This window comes from Lingula anatina, chromosome 2 (assembly GCF_051362555.1).
Source record: "Lingula anatina isolate TDL-2025a chromosome 2, LinAna3.0, whole genome shotgun sequence".
Classification (NCBI taxonomy): domain Eukaryota; kingdom Metazoa; phylum Brachiopoda; class Lingulata; order Lingulida; family Lingulidae; genus Lingula; species Lingula anatina.
Window position 1 is genome coordinate 33,570,366 of NC_141768.1, and position 18,982 is coordinate 33,589,347.

Here is an 18,982-nt window from a genome sequence, read left to right on the forward strand (position 1 = left end):
GTATTCTGCGCAAAGTGATCACTGCGCAGATATATCCTTTGTTGATTTCTTTCGGGAAGGTGTCGCATAGTTCAGCTTAGAAATACAATGGATTTTCGAAAAGCCGGGAGCAATCGAAAAAAAGAATGAGTTTCTCTGGCTGCCAGCACCTGCAGGCCTTCAAGGCAGCTCATGGAACACAGTCATATCGCATAATTCACAAATATTTTATAGCGGCTTTATCAACGGAAGCACGCTTAAGGAAGGTAAACGACCTGCGAAATGCAACTTATTTTTAACAGTGCCGACTTTTCGTGCATAAAAACGAATCACGTAAATGACAGTTTTACTGATAGATGTTCCATAGCAAAAGAACTAAAAGTGATAGGGTCGGATACAGTGAGATTTATAAAGGATACTGAAAGAGCACAAGTACTTTCACGCGTTGTTCAATGAAACCCTACAGCGATGTTACTGTTGTTTTAAAATAAAATAATTATTGTAAAATATTGACAGGGTTACTCGAACACTTTTCAAGTTTGTCATGCATCACAAATGAGATGTAAGTGTGTAATATCACTGGTGCAACGTACTATGATAACAGATGCAATGCTTTGCTGCAGCGGAAATGCATTATTTGAGTTGCGATGCCGGTTACCACCCTACGGAGACTAAAACACACCTACAGTTTCCAAGCTATTTTGTGTGATATGATTACTTTCTGCTGAATGCATTATTACTTTGATCTTGACTTTAAGCATAACGATGACATGAAATTTATCATATGTCCAACCAATCTCGCAAAGACTGTGATTTCTATGTTCATTTATTTTTACATTCAACATACTATTATCTTGTAGTGCTTGCGAAAATGATGGAAAACAAGATGTGATTGAACATATACTGTAATGAAATATATGTTGTTAAATAATGTTTTCAGTACAGTTCTTGTTTGTGGGCCTGTCAACTAGCAAATAATGATAGATTAAACTCGTTTACCACACACACATATATATATGTGATGTTGTGACAAATGAGCTGAAAGTACTTGAATGTTGATTCATGTGCATGTTCATCTTGACATAAATGACAATCAGGTGACACTGTTATACAATATATGATAAAACTAACCACACAAGTCCTGATACAATTCTTGTTTTCTATTTCGTTGCCAGATTTGATATGGCCATGTAGAGTCATACTTTTATCTACTTCCACATCAACCTCGGCTTTGTCTTTCAGGCAAGATCATGTGTTTGTCATACATGTAAAACAACAACAGTTCGCCTCCACTCCTGCCTCCACTGTGTTTATTTTGGTTGCTATGGTGCTAATCATATACAAGAACATGCAGCTAGCAAAAATCATACACTAGGTAAGTGACGTTACAATAGTAATTAAAGCAATTTGAAGAAATATGTGATTTTTTTAAATTTCTAATGTGATTTTACTAAACATGCAAAGCATTGGATCTGCATTTCTTATACTTTTAGAGTACTGGTGGGTAATTGGCTTACATTTTATTTCAGTTACTGATAAGATGGAAGTGATGTAAAGGATGTTCCCCAGCCTCCAAGCCACCTCTCCCCCTCTCTCCCTCTCTCTCTCTCTCTTTCTCTCTCTCTCTCAGGAATACTGACTGTGAAATGTGTTTTGGCAAGAAATGAGTGGCTTCAATTTTCTCTTATTTGTTCTGTAATCCAACTCTTATACATAAAAATAACCATTTGTTTCAGCTGTGGATCTTGTCTTTGGTGCTGTGTACTGCTTTGCCTGTGGAGACTATATATATGATGGGGAGTTGGAAGGGATAGCAGGAGAGAATGGAAAATCATTTGAGGACAGTATTGGTAGGTGCTTCACATAGGGAAGAAGGCAGCTGTGGAAACCTTAGGATATAGATAAAATTTGTATTAAATGAAAAAAAACAAACAATTCATTAACCCATTATTTTTTTTCAGAAAAGATGGCAGGTAACTTCAAAGTGTATGATTTAACTTGGTTTAACACAAGTAGCATGGGCATAATTTTGAAAATTCACTAAACATGAAACAGAGATAAGAGGTGAAAGATATGTCATAGTTGAAATTGACAATTTGTTTCAGGTTTAGATGGGTGCTGGGTGCCAACTGATGTTGAATTGCAGCTACTTCACCAAAATCCCAAAAGAAGAAAGATCTCAGACAATTCTACCATCGGTAAGGTGTTTTCTGTCACATTCAGTAAAACTTAATATGAAGTCTGAGTCAGAGGCTATAACAATCAAGTTTATTATAATTTCTACCTTTTTCCCCTTCGCATTACCATTATGCTTAGTTACAATTAAGTTTTAGTAATTTATTAATTCGGCCATTACTCCTTTACATAACTGCCTATATGTATACAAAGATAAAAAATTACTTTCAGGTATGGGTTAAATTTGACAGTTGCTGCATGTTTTATATTTACAGGTCTTCGTGGCTTAATCAACCTCGGCAATACATGTTTTATGAATTGCATCGTTCAAGCCTTGACGCACACACCTTTACTAAGGGACTATTTTTTGTCAGACAAACACAACTGCCAAATGATCAACGAATCAGAGAGATGTCTAGTCTGTGAAATGTGTAGATTATTTCAAGAGGTAAACCACTCACATTTAGTCACCAAATGTACATTTACATACTGGTTCTGTCACAGAATATATAGACCTACATTAACTAATTGCTTTTTAGTGTATTATTTACTTTGATCGATGTTTTTTTAACATACCAATTTTTAAATGTAACAGGAATAGAAAATGATATTAAGAATGAAATACAAATTGAATATTTTTTAAAGAACTTTTTGTCTGATCAAAGTGACAGTGGATATAATATGTGTATTTGTTTGATAGCATTCTAGATAACTGAACTAAAAAGATTTGTCTTAAAATTAAAGCAATGTAAAGCATCTGCTGTAAGATTGCTGATCTTGCTCATCCCTTGGCCAGTACCGTTTTTTTCCCCTGAGAATCGTGCATATGGTTCATTTCATGAAGAAAAGACGGCACTTCTTTGTCACAAGTTACGTTGACCATCTTTAATTTGGTTTCATGAATAGGATACTTGTACTCAGTCACATTTTAATTGAACATTTTCATTTCAACCAAATTTAACCATGTTATTTGCACTATTGACTTTCTTATGCCGCAACTTTCACAAGATCAGGATAAATATTTTATTTTCATACTTAAAATTTCTAGCATATATATATATATATATATATATATATATATATAGTGCATATATAGTGCATATATAGTGCATTTTCTTGTATTCCAGTTTTACTCAGGGGTCCGCACACCTCATATCCCATATCGCTTGCTGCATCTAGTCTGGACACATGCACGCCATCTAGCAGGCTACGAGCAGCAGGATGCCCATGAGTTTCTCATTGCTGCATTGGACTTACTACATAGACATTGTAAAGGTATGCGTTTTATTGTAATAATTGGTACATTTATTGTCATATTTAATGAGGCCATCATATAGTTAAATTATCATGAATGGAAAAGGAGGATATGGTGCGTTGCTAGCTAATAAACTGTCACAGCTATCATACAGTATCACTGTCAGATAAGAAACTTGGACTGTCCGTTAAATCACATTCAGTAATCGTTCCAAAATATAAAGGAGGTTGGGGACTTTTTTTTCGACAGATGGAAATTTTTCTGTACACACACACACACACACACACACCATAAATGTGAGGACACTAGTACTGTAGCTAACAGCTGTAAGAACATTGTCCACTGATGTCATATATTGTTTTGATGACCTATTTGCTGTTGTATAAAAATATTACCATATTCCAGGTAACAATGGGTTATCAAGTAGCAATCCGCATCATTGCAACTGCATCATAGATCAAATATTCACTGGGGGGCTGCAATCTGATGTCACTTGTAAAGAGTGCAAGTAAGTCCATGTTACATTGTTTCCCCTAAGAAGAGTTTCAAAAAGACTGGTGCTCAAAATGAAAGTTGAGTACATTTATGTTATAAAATGTTTGGAGTAATTTCATCAATCTAGATTTAATATATTTTGTCTCTTAATTGACCAAAGAACTGCTCTAATATAGTATCAATTTTTTCAAATTGCTTCAATTATATATGTACCTGGCATGATATATTTATATGAATTTCCCATATGATGTTTCTGTTAATAACATATACTTTGGTCTTGAGACTTGAACTCAATGAATGCCAGTTTTTCTCACTGATTTTATGTAAATTTTGCAGGAATATTTACTGTAAAGCAGAAAAAAAGATATTTGACAATGTGCAATCTCTCTTCAGTAACGTATCTACTACAATTGATCCATTCTGGGATATCTCTCTAGACCTGGGACCACCCCCAGGGGGAGACGCTAGGAATTCATGTGAGTCACATTTCTTGTAGAAAGTATTTGTAGTCATGGGGTACAATTCCTTATACCCCCTTTACACTGGACGGCGTCCTTTCTGCGACCATGAAATTTGGCATCGCTGTGGTCTTAATAAGGAGACACGAGCATTGATTTTGTATCAGAATGAATGCTCAATGATCGGCCAGTTGTCGGCACATAAAGTATAATAATTTTTTAACTGTCAAATGGGTCCGTACTGCTGGACGCAGAAAGGACGCCGTCCAGTGTAAAGGGGCCCTTACAAGTCACATGTGTAAGATATTGTCAATATGCATGCCTGAAAAAAATGTGTTCCCTTTGTGCCTTAAAGTCTTACACCCGTTGTATTAGATCTAAATTTTTAGAACTTATTTGAAGATGATATCAAAACTAAATTAACTATAGAAATTTGTCGTAGTACACTAGTTTCTGCAGGTTGTATTCTAGTTTTGTTGGTTAATATGAAAAAAAAATCATGTCATATTTTATAATGACATTTTAATTACAATAGTGATAAATAAAAATATATAATCCCAGAAAAGCTGCAGTCTCAATAACTTTTTGTGCACTGTTTCAGTATATGGCAATGGGGATGAGCCTTCCTCTCTTATGGAATGTCTTAGAAGGTAAATATATTAACTGTGTATATAGAAACAGGATGTTTTAGTTATGTCGTTGATCATTAAGAAAAAAAATGTTTTTTTTAGTAATAGTTAAAATATTTGAAACAAGATTAGTTTTTCAATTTTTTTTTTTTCTCATATTATTTTTCTCTTCCAAACATAAATTCTCACAGCTATTTGTTTGCAAACAAATTATTTACTTGTAATTTGTTAACATTTGATTGTGAAGAAAGTGTAGATGTTATCTTTTTATAAAAGCATTACGCCCTGTCTTGTCCTAATCTTTACAACTGACTTTGGATTAAACTTGTCGTATCCTTGTACAATTTAGGTTCACACGTCCAGAACACCTTGGCAGTTCTGCCAAAATCAAATGTGGCAAGTGTCACAGCTATCAGGAATCTACCAAACAGCTGACCATGAAGAAGTTACCTGTAGTGGCTTGCTTCCATTTAAAGGTAAGTTGTCTAATGACCAATTCCGTTGGTCTTAATTTTTCAGAACTATTCCAGCAAGATTTTTTCCACTTTTATTTTAGTATGCAACTTACAGTTTGTATATTTTAGATGAGATTTCCTCAGACTGGTTAATTTTATCATTTTGAAATCACACATTATACTTGCAGCGTTTTGAGCATTCCACAGGCTATCACAAAAAGATCTCCACTTTCATCCCATTCCCCGAGGAATTAGATATGACCCCATTCATGTCTTCTTCTCGGAGCCACAACAATGGCTACCAAACTCAGGTTGTACAAGAGGCTGCTTCCTCACTTTCAAGCCAAAATAAGTAAGTGCTCAATGTTTCCTAATGTTATAGACTTTGCAAAAATAACTTTCAAACTTGAATTTTGCAAGCAAGGTCAAAGTTTTTCATTGGCTATAGAATTGAAATGAAAAAAGTACATTGTGCTACACAGTATTACTAATTATTTTAAAGCCATTAAGTAAAGATGCAAAGTTAAGTAAGGTCACTTAAAAGTTAACATTTTGTAAACTGAAAAAAAAAAAAAAAACTCACAGAGAGCCATAACAGGGAAACAGTTTCCACATCTTTTGAGTTGACTCCCTCCCACATCTTTTGAGTTGACTTTTTTCAAATTATTGCCAGTGTTGTATTCACACTTATGTTGCATTTGTGTTATAACACCTAAAGCATTATTATCTCTCTATCTCTCTGGTAATGCAGATACTCCCTATTTGCTGTGGTCAACCACCTCGGGACAATAGAGTCTGGTCACTACACAAACTACATCCGCCTACATAAGAATCAGTGGTACAAGTGTGATGACCATATGATTACTAAGGCCTCTTTGGACAGTGTACTCAGAAGTGAAGGGTAAGATCGTATTGGCCATAACATTATTATGTACGTTTGATTTAATTAAAAAATTGACAATTTTTGTGTTAAATCATGTCATTTCAATGTCTCTGCCAGTTTTGTGGAAGTATTAAATTTTGATTGAGAGTAATGTATTGTATGAATATTGTATCATTTTGTAAGATGTCAAATTCATCTAGGTAATTTTGAATATATATATTTCCAAATCATTTTAAGGCATAGTGTGTGAAGCAAGTTTTGTGAGTTATTACAGTTACATTTTACTGCATGTGATTTAATTGAAAAAATTAAACTTCCTTTATTTGGGGAAAAGTATTGAAATTTGAGAGAAAACAAAGGACCACATTCAAGCTAAACATTTCACAGGGGATTTACTGTGTCTGGCACAGAAAAAATAGGTACAGAAAGGAAAAAAAAACATCTTGATATGTTTGGTTACTTCTTTGAGCTAACCTTAGTAAATACATGTTTACATGTTGTCCTTTCAGCTACCTCCTGTTTTACCACAAGCAAATCTTGGAGTATGAATAAAGATGGTGTTTGTCTTCAGAAAAGCTGACACCAGATGGCAGTCATAACATCCCCTCTTGGAGAAGGAGCAGGGCTGCCTTATTTGTATTACTCATACCCTACAAGGAATTGTGAGATTTGAAGACTCCCAGAAGATTTGTTTAGCTACTAGACACACACACACAGGGTGGTAATGCAGGGACATATTCATGTTGTGGACTTGTTGTATTGAATAGCGCATTGCTGTGATGATTATGATATATACAAAAAGCTATGTATACTTAAAATTGGGATTGCACTGGATCATAGTGCCTGATTATTATCATGATGCTCTGATTTTACTTGTCACACTTACTGTCACAGTTGAGACACACAAAGAAGACATACTTAAAGCATTGCCCTCCCTCAACACACTCCCAAAACAGCACAATGTCTCACCAAACACAATACCCCAACTTACAAACTTACACTTAACTGAAAATGTAGGTGTTCACTTAAACGGTCAGTGCATTACTTTATTTAGGCAAAGCTCATTAATATATTGTGCAACTGCAGACATTGGTGGATGCAGAACTTTATTTTGGATTGTACACCCAAATGGTTCTGTATTGTGTGTTTCTATATACTTTACCAATGTGATTGATAGTTTATTTATGATATAATTTGACCTTTGCTTGTATTGGTGGACCTATGCAACAAGCGCCAAAAAGCTCAAAAACTTTCCCTCAAAACAAATCTGTGATGTTTCCGCTGGATATTTAAGCGGCCAGAGACTAGGTCAAAGGAGGGAGTTTTGACCATTGCCTAAATTGGACTTAGCAGTGCCATATCTGTCTTATATTTGGGATTGGTCACCTTATATCATTCACTGGGCTCATGTCAGATGTCTTTTTCATTTTTCATTTTTTTGGGATCACTTTCATAGCATTTTGGGCCAATTATTCAAATGCAAATCAGTGGCAGTTTGACAAATGTCATGTTTTTTTATAGTTCTTTATCTCAAACTTGATCTGATCAATTCAAATATTTTTTTCCATCCTAGTTTGAGCCCAGACTTGATTTCAATTTTCAGACACATGGCCTCATAAGTCATTTGGACAGCCCAGTAAGACTTTCAGATTGATCATTTCAGTATTACATAACTTTAATTATCGTCATCATCAATGTGGACTGCAGTCTGGACCAGGACTGTGATGTGCACACAACTTGCATCCAGTCACAAGGAGCGTTTACACAAATTTTAGATGGTTTAGGTTCATATATCATCTCTGTTGGAACAAAATATTTTAAAAGAAATTTGGAAGCTTCCTGCTGGGACAACTTGAATTAGCACATTTGAAGATAATATTACTTGTTCCGAAGTTTTCTTGTCTGATGATGTCATATGTACTAGAACTGGTCTAAGTTATTATGTCTGAACGCACCAGTGCACTTGACCTCATGGTTCGTTAGATTATAATTGTCATCACAACTCATACCCTTATACTCATAATATTAATGTGAAATAAAGAATATGATGTCAAGATCTGGTTCATCATGCGCGTCTTAGTTTTACAAGGGTAAAGTGTATAATTTGTTGCATATTGACTTCTTTACGTCAGATTTCATTTACATCTGTAGAGTAACAAAAGTTTGAACTATACTCAGCATAAGCAGCACAAATATACCCAGGGAGTAGCACATGGCTCAGGATAGGTGGGGTTAAAGGTAAATGCCTGTTAATCAAATATCTGGTGCATGGAAATTTCAACAACATTGTATCATATTTAAGTCTTGATATACACTTAATACAACACATGCGACATACAAGAGAAATTTATATCACAGCTGTGCCCCAATTATTACTCTGTTGTGCGTCTCATGCAGTGAATGCCCTATGCAGTAACAAGTATTAAAATGTGCATTTAAAAAAGAAAAAAACTAAAATTTCTACCAATCTTAAAATGCTCAGCTTTGAGTTCTAGTGTAATGACAAAACTATGCATGCTCAGTTCAATTTTTTTAAAATCTCCATCATAAGCATTTATTGTCGTCTTAATTTATATATACAGTTGGAAAATATTTTTACTAATTCTGTAACAATATAATGGTCTCTTAGCATTATTTTATGAGTGCATGAATTGAGGCTAGTTTGCTGTCAAAATTTGTTATCAGACACAAAACAAAATCAAATAGATGTAGGTTGAAAATGTCATTTTATTGACATTTGCACTTTGATTAATGTTCAAAGTACGAATGAAAAATACTGAGAGTTAGATATAAATCTATGAATGACAACCATGTATGTTATATAATTTTCAAGCTCAAAGATATAATTTACATTTCAGCAAAGATGGAGGGATATAAATCTATGAATGACAACCATGCATGTTATATAATTTTCAAGCTTAAAGATATAATTTACATTTCAGCAAAGATGGAGGGAAAAAGGGCCCCACACATGGCAATATGTTTTAGATAAATTTTATGTCCAAAATTCGGCCGAGGCTGAGAGCGAGCTGCGCAACCCCTACCCTTCAGGAAGGGGACGTAGGTTTCCTCAATGCTCTGACAGCCCACTAATAGAGTTGTCTCTCTTGGCCTTATAACTGCCATATGTGCCCTATGCTAAGGTTATGCCCTGTATGTTGACTTAAACAAAATGAGAACTGCTAACCCATAGAGGCTTACCTATATGTCAAATGTTTCTGAACATAAATACCATACATATAATAATGATACATAGAATTAATAATTGTTTGTAGTATTAATTAATCAGGGAACATTAGGGAGGGACAGGGTTGGGTTTGAGAAACTTTATGAAATTCACTAAAAACTATTCTCTCCTGAGCATGTACTACTAGGTTAAAAATTTCTAAGGAAGTGAGACAGAGTGTTCTTTGTTCTTGGTGAAGCTGAACTCCTTATGATTCTGATTGGCTGATCACAATGAGACTAGGTTGTACTGTCCAATCAGGTTTTGCTATACTGGTATCTGACCAGTGTCATTTGGTAGTAATTAACTTAACAGCGTGAAATACAAAGCGGAGACATCCTGTCTGTAATTAGGGAAAAAGCATCTGGAGCTTATCTTTCTATCAACCTATCTTAGTCCCTGGGCATCTTACATCACATTAATACCCTCATCACACATAAATCCCTTTATTGTGACCAATAAATTATATTTACTGCATATGTGACCAAACCAAGTGGTAGAAACATTCTTACCAATATCACACGCTATATCATATATATACATTACATTCTTATGAGCACAGCTATAGTTTAATTGTGAAAGTTTGTAAATGCTGAAATTCCACAGCAATTTCTATCAAATACATCAGTTCAAAAATATTTTTTAAACGTCAAATCTGCCTTGAGTATTTAAAGCAGAGTATGTGCTTTGAGTATGTATACAGTAGCTGTTCTAGTTATACAAAAGAGTAGTGGCCTACAGATCTTTTAGCTTTCACATAAGTAAAGAACTACAACAAAAAGGCACTGGAGATTACTTTTTACCCCATCTTAAAAACTAACCTCAAGGGATTAGCTCTTTGGTCATTTGTATCAGATAAGATTATGAGAGAGTGTACACATGCCAAAAATACATACTAGGCGAATACTTTGATTCACAAACCACAAAGTAAAAATAATTTGTAAACATGTTCTTTTGGAATGTTTAAGTATGAAAAAAATTTAGACTTATGAAGTGCTTAAACATCACTTCCATGTTTCAGATTTTTCTGTCTAAAAAGGAATGTCATTGAGAGACCATTAAAGGATTATGTGGCCTTCCTTTCATGTAGGTCCGCCATATTTAGGTCTTGGCCTTGCTAGACCTCAGCTCTTCTCGATGTGAATGCTCTCTATCACATACAAAGAGATTAACTGTAACCAGGAAGATAGTGGCAAGTGGAAGGGTGCATATCTGTCTTTCTGGTCTTGTACATTTACTTTGGCTGTATCCTCTACATGTATAAATCATCTATAACTTGAATTGCTTCTGTTTCATTCACTGTACTTGAATTTGTATTTATCCCTTCCAGCTCTTCATTTGTACCACTCTCTTCCCATGTATCTGGAAAATCAACAGAAAAACAATAATAAAATATCAAAGAAAAGTAACTGAATGCAATTTAAGAAATAATTAATAGTAAATGAGTTTTTATTTCAAACTATAGGATCAGAGAGGCGATACCGCCTCCGGATATTGTACCACCAGCTGGAGAAAGCGCCACCACCACTACGACCTGTGCTGTGATTGAAAAAATTAACTAATTGCAATAAACCAGATCTTAAAATATGCCAATAGAAGCGAAAAACTGCACAACCTTTGTAAAAAATGGTTTAATCAACCGGTTTTGGAGATATAACGGGCAGAAAACTCAGTTCATGGTAAAAAATAGGTCAAAGGTCAATTTCAAGGTCATAGATTGTGAGTATATGACTTCCCATTCAGGTTCAATAGTAGCAATGGGCATATCTCTGCCAGTTTTGTAGATACAAGGGACAATAAATTTGCAAAGTTCAGTTTACAGTGAAAAGAAGGTCAAAGGTCAATTTCACGGTCACAATTTGATTGCCAGTATATGACTTCCTATTTGAGTTTAATAGTAACTATGGGCATATCTCTGCCAGTTTTAGAAATATAAGGGACTGAAATGTTGCAAAGTTCAGTTCATAGTGAAAAGTACGTCAAAGGTCAATTTCAAGGTCACAGTTAGATTGCAAGTTTATGACTTCCTATTCAAATCAGTAGAAACTAGTTTTCTGCTAGTTTTGAAGGTATAAGGGATTAACAAGGCAGCAAAGCTGTCAAATGTACAGATAAAAAGCAGGAAATAACTATGCACAAAATAGGCTACTGTCAATTCTGATACAAAAGTACATTATGTTAAACTGCAAATTCAACATCAAATTTTAATTATGCTCAACAGGTAATACCAATGTAAGTAAAATGTGTAACAAGCATAAGGCTTCAGGCCCATGGCATTTCAAGTTCACACTTTGAAAATGTATAACTTCCAGAAAAAGAGGCCGATTAGACTGCTTTTCCAACTCAGGCTGCACTTTAGTCCTGTATTTCTTTTTTGAACATTTGGCAATCATCACTAACATGGTTTTCCCATAATGGTCATCATGGCAGCAGCACCCAAAATTGTGTTTTCTTCTATTTTGATGCCATATTACATAATGGTTAACAGCATAATGACCGTCAATATTTAATAATAAAATATACGTATCATGGATTTTCAGAAAATGTGACTAGCATGGGTCTTCAAGCCCGTGGAACTTCGAAGTCACACTTTAAAAATGCCAATATGTGAAAAATTAAATTTTCACAAAAAAACTGTTTAACTGGCAGTAAGAATTACCAAACAGACTGCATTGCCTACTGAAGCTGTATTTTAGTCCCATGTTTCTTTCCTGTAAGTTTGAGAACAGTAAGTGACATGGCTTTTCTTAAACGGTCATCATGGGAGCAGTGCCCAAAATAGTTTTTTTTTTTCAAATTTTGATGCAATATTACATAATGTTTAACAGCATAATGACCATCAATTTTTAATAATAAAATATTAGTATTATGGATATTCAGAAAATGTGACTAGCAAAGGTCTTCAGGCCCATGGAACTTCAAAGTCACAACTTGAAAATGCCAAAATGTAAACAAGACAGCACTGTTCTGAAATAATTTTTTTCCATTTTTAACCATTTTTAACATAAAACAAAATTAACAGTTTACTGCCGTTTTTAAATGATCAACTAAGAAAATTGATGAGATGGGAAAATATCAATAGAGCAGTGTTAAATGTCCAATTTCTTCCATTCTGAGATTCTGAACATAGTGAATGATTGAATCTGACAAACTGCAATGATATGAGTTTATTTCCATTTTTGAAACTTTATTACACAATACACGATAACAAGTTTAACATCATTTTTACATAATCAACTAATAATGTTGTAAAGATGCAGGAAATGCCAAACAAACACTTTTAAGTATCTTATTAATTAAATAATGAAACTGTTAACATGCCTAAAAATTGAATCTGAGGAAATGTGAAACAAGACAGCACTATTCTGAAATGGGTTATTTCCATTTTTAACACTTTTTTAACATAAAACAAAATTAACAGTTTACTGCCATTTTTATATGATCAACTAAGAAAATTGATGAGATGGGAAAAATATCAATAGAATAGTGTTAAATGTCCAATTTCCTCCATTCTGAGATTATGAACAGTGAATGATTGAATCTGACAAACTGCAATGATATGAGTTCATTTCCATTTTTGACACTTTATTACACAATACACGATAACAAGTTTACCATCATTTTTACATAATCAACTAACAATGTTGTAAAGATTCAGGAAATGTCAAACAAACACTTTTACGTATCTTATTAGTTCAATAACGAGACTGTTAACAAGCCTAAGAGTTGAATCTGAGGAAATGTGAAAAAACAGCATAACTTCTAAAATAATGCCCCGATTATGCTGATTTTCGAACTCAACCTGCGTTTTAGTAAGATTGACCACTCCTGTGAGTTTCATGACAACAGGCCTAACGGTTTTCCTTAAAATGTGTTTACAGGTTTGCATATATGCTGAAAAGTGAAAAAACAGCATAACTTCTACAATAATGGCCCGATCATGCTGATTTTCGAACTTGACCTGCGTTTTATGAATATTCATCAGCTCTGTAAATATAAAGCCCAAAAGTAAAACTGTCCTCCACTAATGGTGTTTACAAGGAAAGTGCACGGCGCCGGCGACGGCATCGGCGATGGCGACGACAGACGCAGGTGATGGCAATATGTACAGACACATCTGTGTCTGTACATAAAAACAGCATAAATTCCCTAAAAATGACCCAATCATGCTGATTTTCAAACTTGACCTGCGTATTATGAATATTCATCAGTTCTGCATGTTTCAAGCCAAAAGGTAAAATGGTTTTCCACTTATTGTGTTATCGGTGCTGCATATATGCTGAAAAAAGTGAAAAAACAGCATAAATTCCCTAAAAGTGACCCGATCATGCTGATTTTCGAACTTGACCTGCATATTATGAATATTCATCAGTTTTGTTAGTTTCAAACCAAAAGAAAAAACAGTTTTCCACTTATCGTGTTATCAGTAAAAGTGCACGGCGATGGCGACGACAGATGCAGATGATGGCTATATGTACAGACACATCTGTTTCTGTACATACAAAAAAACAAAAAAAAAAACAGGGGGTTCAAGTTGAGATTATATGTGACCTAAATCCAAGAGATGGGGACACGGGTACTTGCAGTCTAGGAGGAGAAGCGGTAATGGTGACTTGTATCCGGTGCCAGAACGCGGAGCCGTACAAGACGGATCAGTACTAAAACCATGAGTATCGCCAGCCTACACGCTGGTGGTACTAATTATTGTCGCTCAGCCTGACCAAATGCTACCATTATGCTTCATATAGTATACCTTGAAAAAATATCACATAATTTAGTTACATTATTTCCTGAAAAGTTACATTTGCACATGAGCTTTTATTTCAAATTATTGTCACTCAGCCTGACCAAATGCTACCATTATGCTTCAAATAGTATAACTTGAAAAAAACATCACATAATTTAGTTACATTATTTCTTGAAAAGTTACATTTGCACATGCATTTCCTGCATACTTTTTTCTTTTTTGGACAGGAGGGGATAGAAATAGGTCAAAGTAACAACCAGAAATTTAAAGAAGGTACAATTTTAAAGTTTATTTCTATTACCAAGAGAATCAATCCGTTCCCTTTCAGCTAGCTCTAGATTTGTACCACTCCTTCCCTTGTATCTGAAAATCAATAGACAAACAATAATAAAATATCAAACAAAAGTAACTGAATGCAATTTAAACAAGGCAGCAAAGCTGGCAAATGTACAGACAAAAAACAGAAAATAAAGATGCAAAAAAGGTCATTTTGTCAATTTTGATGCAATAATAAATAATGCTTATAATAGCACTGTCAGTCAACACTGAATTTTAATCTTGCACAACAGGTAACATGGTCAATAACAGGAGCAGACCCAGAGATATTTTCTGACAGTATTACAAAGTATCTATGTTGATCCATCCTCCATTTTGATGGTCTTCCAACAGAAAAAATAGATACCAGTCAATATAAACTTAATAACCTGTCTTCCGGAAGACCCAGAAGATGGTCTCAATCCACCCCTTCAATAAGATTACAGTTTCAGGACCATGAGAGTTCAAATTCACATTATGAAAGTCTCAATATTTGAAAAATGATGACAGTGCATAAAATAATATTACATAATGTTTAAAGACATAAAAAACAATACAACTGCTTATGTGTTTATACAGAAAATATGCAGAGCCCCAGGCAGATGAGAGTTAAAAGTCACAAATGCAAGTGTTTGAGAAAAAATTATAAAGGAAAACAACAAAACTAGAAAAGCACTTTGAGAGTGCAGACCTCTGCCAAGGCAGCAATTGTTGATTATTATTGATAATTGATTGATTATTGATCCGGACCACCACCAAAAATTAATCATTGTCCTCTTTGGCCCACTTCCGACAGTTCCTGAAAATTTCTGCAAAATCGGTCCATAACTTTTTGTGTTATGTGGATGACAGACAAACAGGGGTGAAAATATAACCCCCTTGGCAGAGCTTGAGGTAAATATAATTCCAATGAAGATGCTATTCAAACTTTTAATCTTCCAGTTTGATATATATATATATATATATATATATATATATATATATATATATATATATATATATAACTTATTTGCAATATTAAACAAAATTTACCTGCATAATTATCACTGCTTCCTTATTATTAATCTAGCAGAGGGCTTTACCTTTGGGAGTTTACAGGGAAATATCAATAAGTGTGCTTTACGTAATCTCATTTAATGGCCTATTAAAGCAAATGACTTTATAACTCTGAAATTGATCTACTGATACCCAAGGGTAATTTACAGACTGACCCACTCAAAGGTCTTCAGGCCCATAAGTCACACCTTAAGAAAAGCACAAAACCATAATGCCCGAAATAGGAGACTACCAATCCTGATGCAATAATACATTATGTTTAACTGCACAGTCAACATCAACTTATGCACAACAGGTAACACAGACGAAAGTAAAAGCATAAGGCTCCAGGCCCATCAGAGTTCAAGTTTATACTTAGAAAGTGCCAGAATGAGAAAAATGAAAATTTCACAAAAAATGCATAAATACAATAAACATGATAATCCAATAGATCTGGTTTTCTCATGAGCTGAAGGCCAATCCTAAAAATCGTACTTGTAAGTTTAAAATTATAATAAGTAGCACAGTTTTTTTTTCATAATGTTTGCAGTAGCAGTGCAAAAAGATTGTTGTCAATTTTGATGTAACATTACATAATAAATTAGAGAATAATTATCACCAATTTTTGTTTATTGACTATAAATAGGATGGACATGTAGAAAATATGATTATCATTTGGCTTCATGTCCATGGGAGCTCCGAGTCCCACAATGAATATGCCAAAAAGATAATGAATATTACACTAAAATGTATAACTTCCAGAAAAAGAAGCCAATTAGACTGCTTTTCTAACTCAGGCTGCATTTTAGTCCTGTGTTTCTTTTTTGAAAGTTTGACAGTCATAAGTAACACGGTTTTCCCATAATGGTCATCAAGGCAGCAGCACCAAAAATTGGGTCTATTCCCACAACTTTAGATCGATCTATCACCGCGGGGAGTCCCACTAGATTACTGTCAGATAATCCCCCTTAAGTGTCCGTCCCCGCCTACTACAAGCTGTAATGGGTAATTAACTTTCGTGTCCGCCCGGCTGACAGCTATTTAGCGTGAACCCCCAGGGAGTTAGGTCGATCTAAAGTAGGTCGATCTAATCTATGGAAATGGGGTGATTGTGTTTTCTTTTATTTTGATGCAACATTACATAATGCTTAACAGCATAATGATCATCGATTTTTAATAATAAAATATAAGTGTCATGGATTTTCACAAAATGTGACTAGCATGGGTCTTCAAGCCCGTGGAGGTTCGAAGTCACACCTTGGAAATGCCAATATGTGAAAAATTAAATTTTCACAAAAAACTGTTTAATTGCCAGAAAAATTTACCAAACAGACTGCATTGCCTACTGAAGCTGTATTTCAGTCCCATGTTTCTTTCCTGTAAGTTTGAGAACAGTAAGTGACATGATTTTCCTTAAATGGTCATCATGGGAGCAGTGCCCAAAATAGGGGTTTCTTCAAATTTTGATGCAATATTACATAATGTTTTACAGCATAATGACCATCAATTTTTAATTATAAAATATTAGTATCATGGTTATTCAGAAAATGTAACTAGCAAAAGTCTTCAGGCCCATGGAACTTCAAAGTCACATATTGAAAATGCCAAAATGTAAACAAGACAGCACTGTTCTGAAATGGGTTTATTTCCATTTTTAACACTTTTTTTACATAAAACAAAATAAACAGTTTACTGCCATTTTTATATGACCAATGAAGAAAATTGATGAGATGGGAAAAGTATCAATAGAACAGTGTTAAATGTCCAACTTCCTCCATTCTGAGATTCTGAACATAGTGGATGAATGCATCTGACAAACTGCAATGATATGAGTTTATTTCCATTTTTGACACTTTATTACACAATACATGATAACAAGTTTACCATCATTTTTACAAAATCAACTAACAATGTTGTAAAGATGTAGGAAATGTCAAACAAACACTTTTACGTATCTTATTAGTTCAATAAGCTTTCAGATGAAAATTTTATAACAACAGTAGAGAGCTATGACATATTCATTTGTATTGAAACATTTACCACCCTAAGATCCAAGGTGGTTTTACCCACAAACTCTCATGGTCATTTTCTTAGAATGCGAAAAAAGAAGAAAAATAAAGGTAGGCCCTCGGGAGGGATAGTGATCTATTACAAAAAGGAGTTTGGTGGGGCAATTAAAGCACATGAAAGCAAAAGTGAAAACTTACTATGGATAGAACTACAGGGCACTCATTTTGGCTTAGAAAGGGACCTCTTCATTTGTGCTGCTTATATTAAACCAAACAATGGTCCAAATGATGAACAGACTTTTGAGTTCTTAGAAAATGAAATAGCTCACTACCAACAGTATGGTGAAATTTGCATTTTAGGTGATTTTAACGCACGCACTGGTACATTGCCTGATGTTACCAGTAATGATAACGCCAAAGGTCCACTCTTACAGAATACCTGTAGACCAGACTTTACACCAAAGAGTAGAAATAATCTCGACCCTATAGTTAACTCGCAAGGTCGAAGTTTGATTGAGCTGTGCATAAGTAGCAGTCTCAGCATTGTTAATGGTAGGACACTTGGCAACTCCTTAGGTTATTTTACTTGTTACAACAGACATGGATGTAGCACGGTAGATTATGTTATTGTTGGTGATGTTCTCTTTAACAAAGTAAGATATTGCACAGTTCACCCAATAGACTACATCTCTGATCATTGTCTGATAGACCTGTCAATCCAAGGCACAGGAATCAAGAATGTAAATACTTTGACACCCATTCTCAAGGCTAGTGAGCAATACATATGGAAAAATGATTCTGCTGAAAAATTTCTTGAAGCCCTTGAAAAAGATGAAACTATTCTGGCTTTAAGCAAACTGCAACATTCTAATTATCCGGCCACCAAAGAAGGGGTTAATGCAGCATGTAAGACGCTCTCAGACCTACTCGAGAATACAGCTAATGAATCATTAGTTCAGCGAAAACACCCTGTAACAAAAAAGAAAAACAAACCAGTAAGAGCGAAGAAACAGCCATGGTTTAATGCAACATGTGCAGAAGTCAGACGTGAAATAAAACGCTTGGGGAAGCTGTTACAGAATAACCCACAGAACACATTTATATCGCATACATATCATGAAGCTGTTAAAAAATACAAAAAACTAATTAAAAACAAAAAGCAAGAATTCAAAGATTCACTTTTAGAAAAACTCCTTGACAATGAAAATAAGGACCCTAAAGAATTCTGGAAAACTATCAAAAAACTGAAAGAAAATAAAGATTCTGGCAATCTGATAAGTCCAGATGTATGGTTACAACACTTTAATCAATTATGTGGAAT

General features: G+C 34.5%; 2 protein-coding genes across 2 annotated transcripts in view; one reads left to right on the forward strand and one right to left on the reverse strand.

The window, feature by feature from the left end:
* The first annotated feature begins 8 nt into the window (after nt 1–8).
* On the forward strand, nt 9–8,383 carry LOC106154824 (ubiquitin carboxyl-terminal hydrolase 22). The gene is made up of 13 exons (XM_087003111.1): nt 9–245; nt 1,222–1,354; nt 1,716–1,829; nt 2,085–2,177; nt 2,430–2,602; nt 3,282–3,429; nt 3,815–3,917; nt 4,298–4,380; nt 4,964–5,012; nt 5,341–5,467; nt 5,635–5,798; nt 6,198–6,347; nt 6,839–8,383. The coding sequence occupies exons 1-13, from the start codon at nt 126–128 to the stop codon at nt 6,879–6,881; spliced, it is 1,500 nt and encodes a 499-aa protein (XP_086859237.1). The 5' UTR covers nt 9–125; the 3' UTR covers nt 6,882–8,383.
* A 649-nt stretch (nt 8,384–9,032) lies between these two features.
* The window catches only part of LOC106162098 (uncharacterized), a 189,048-nt gene continuing 179,098 nt past the window's right edge, over nt 9,033–18,982 (reverse strand). The window contains exon 10 of the mRNA XM_087003117.1: nt 9,033–10,917. Within this exon, the coding sequence (XP_086859243.1) occupies nt 10,808–10,917 (110 nt within the window). The 3' untranslated portion in view covers nt 9,033–10,807. The remainder of the gene's footprint in view (nt 10,918–18,982) is intronic.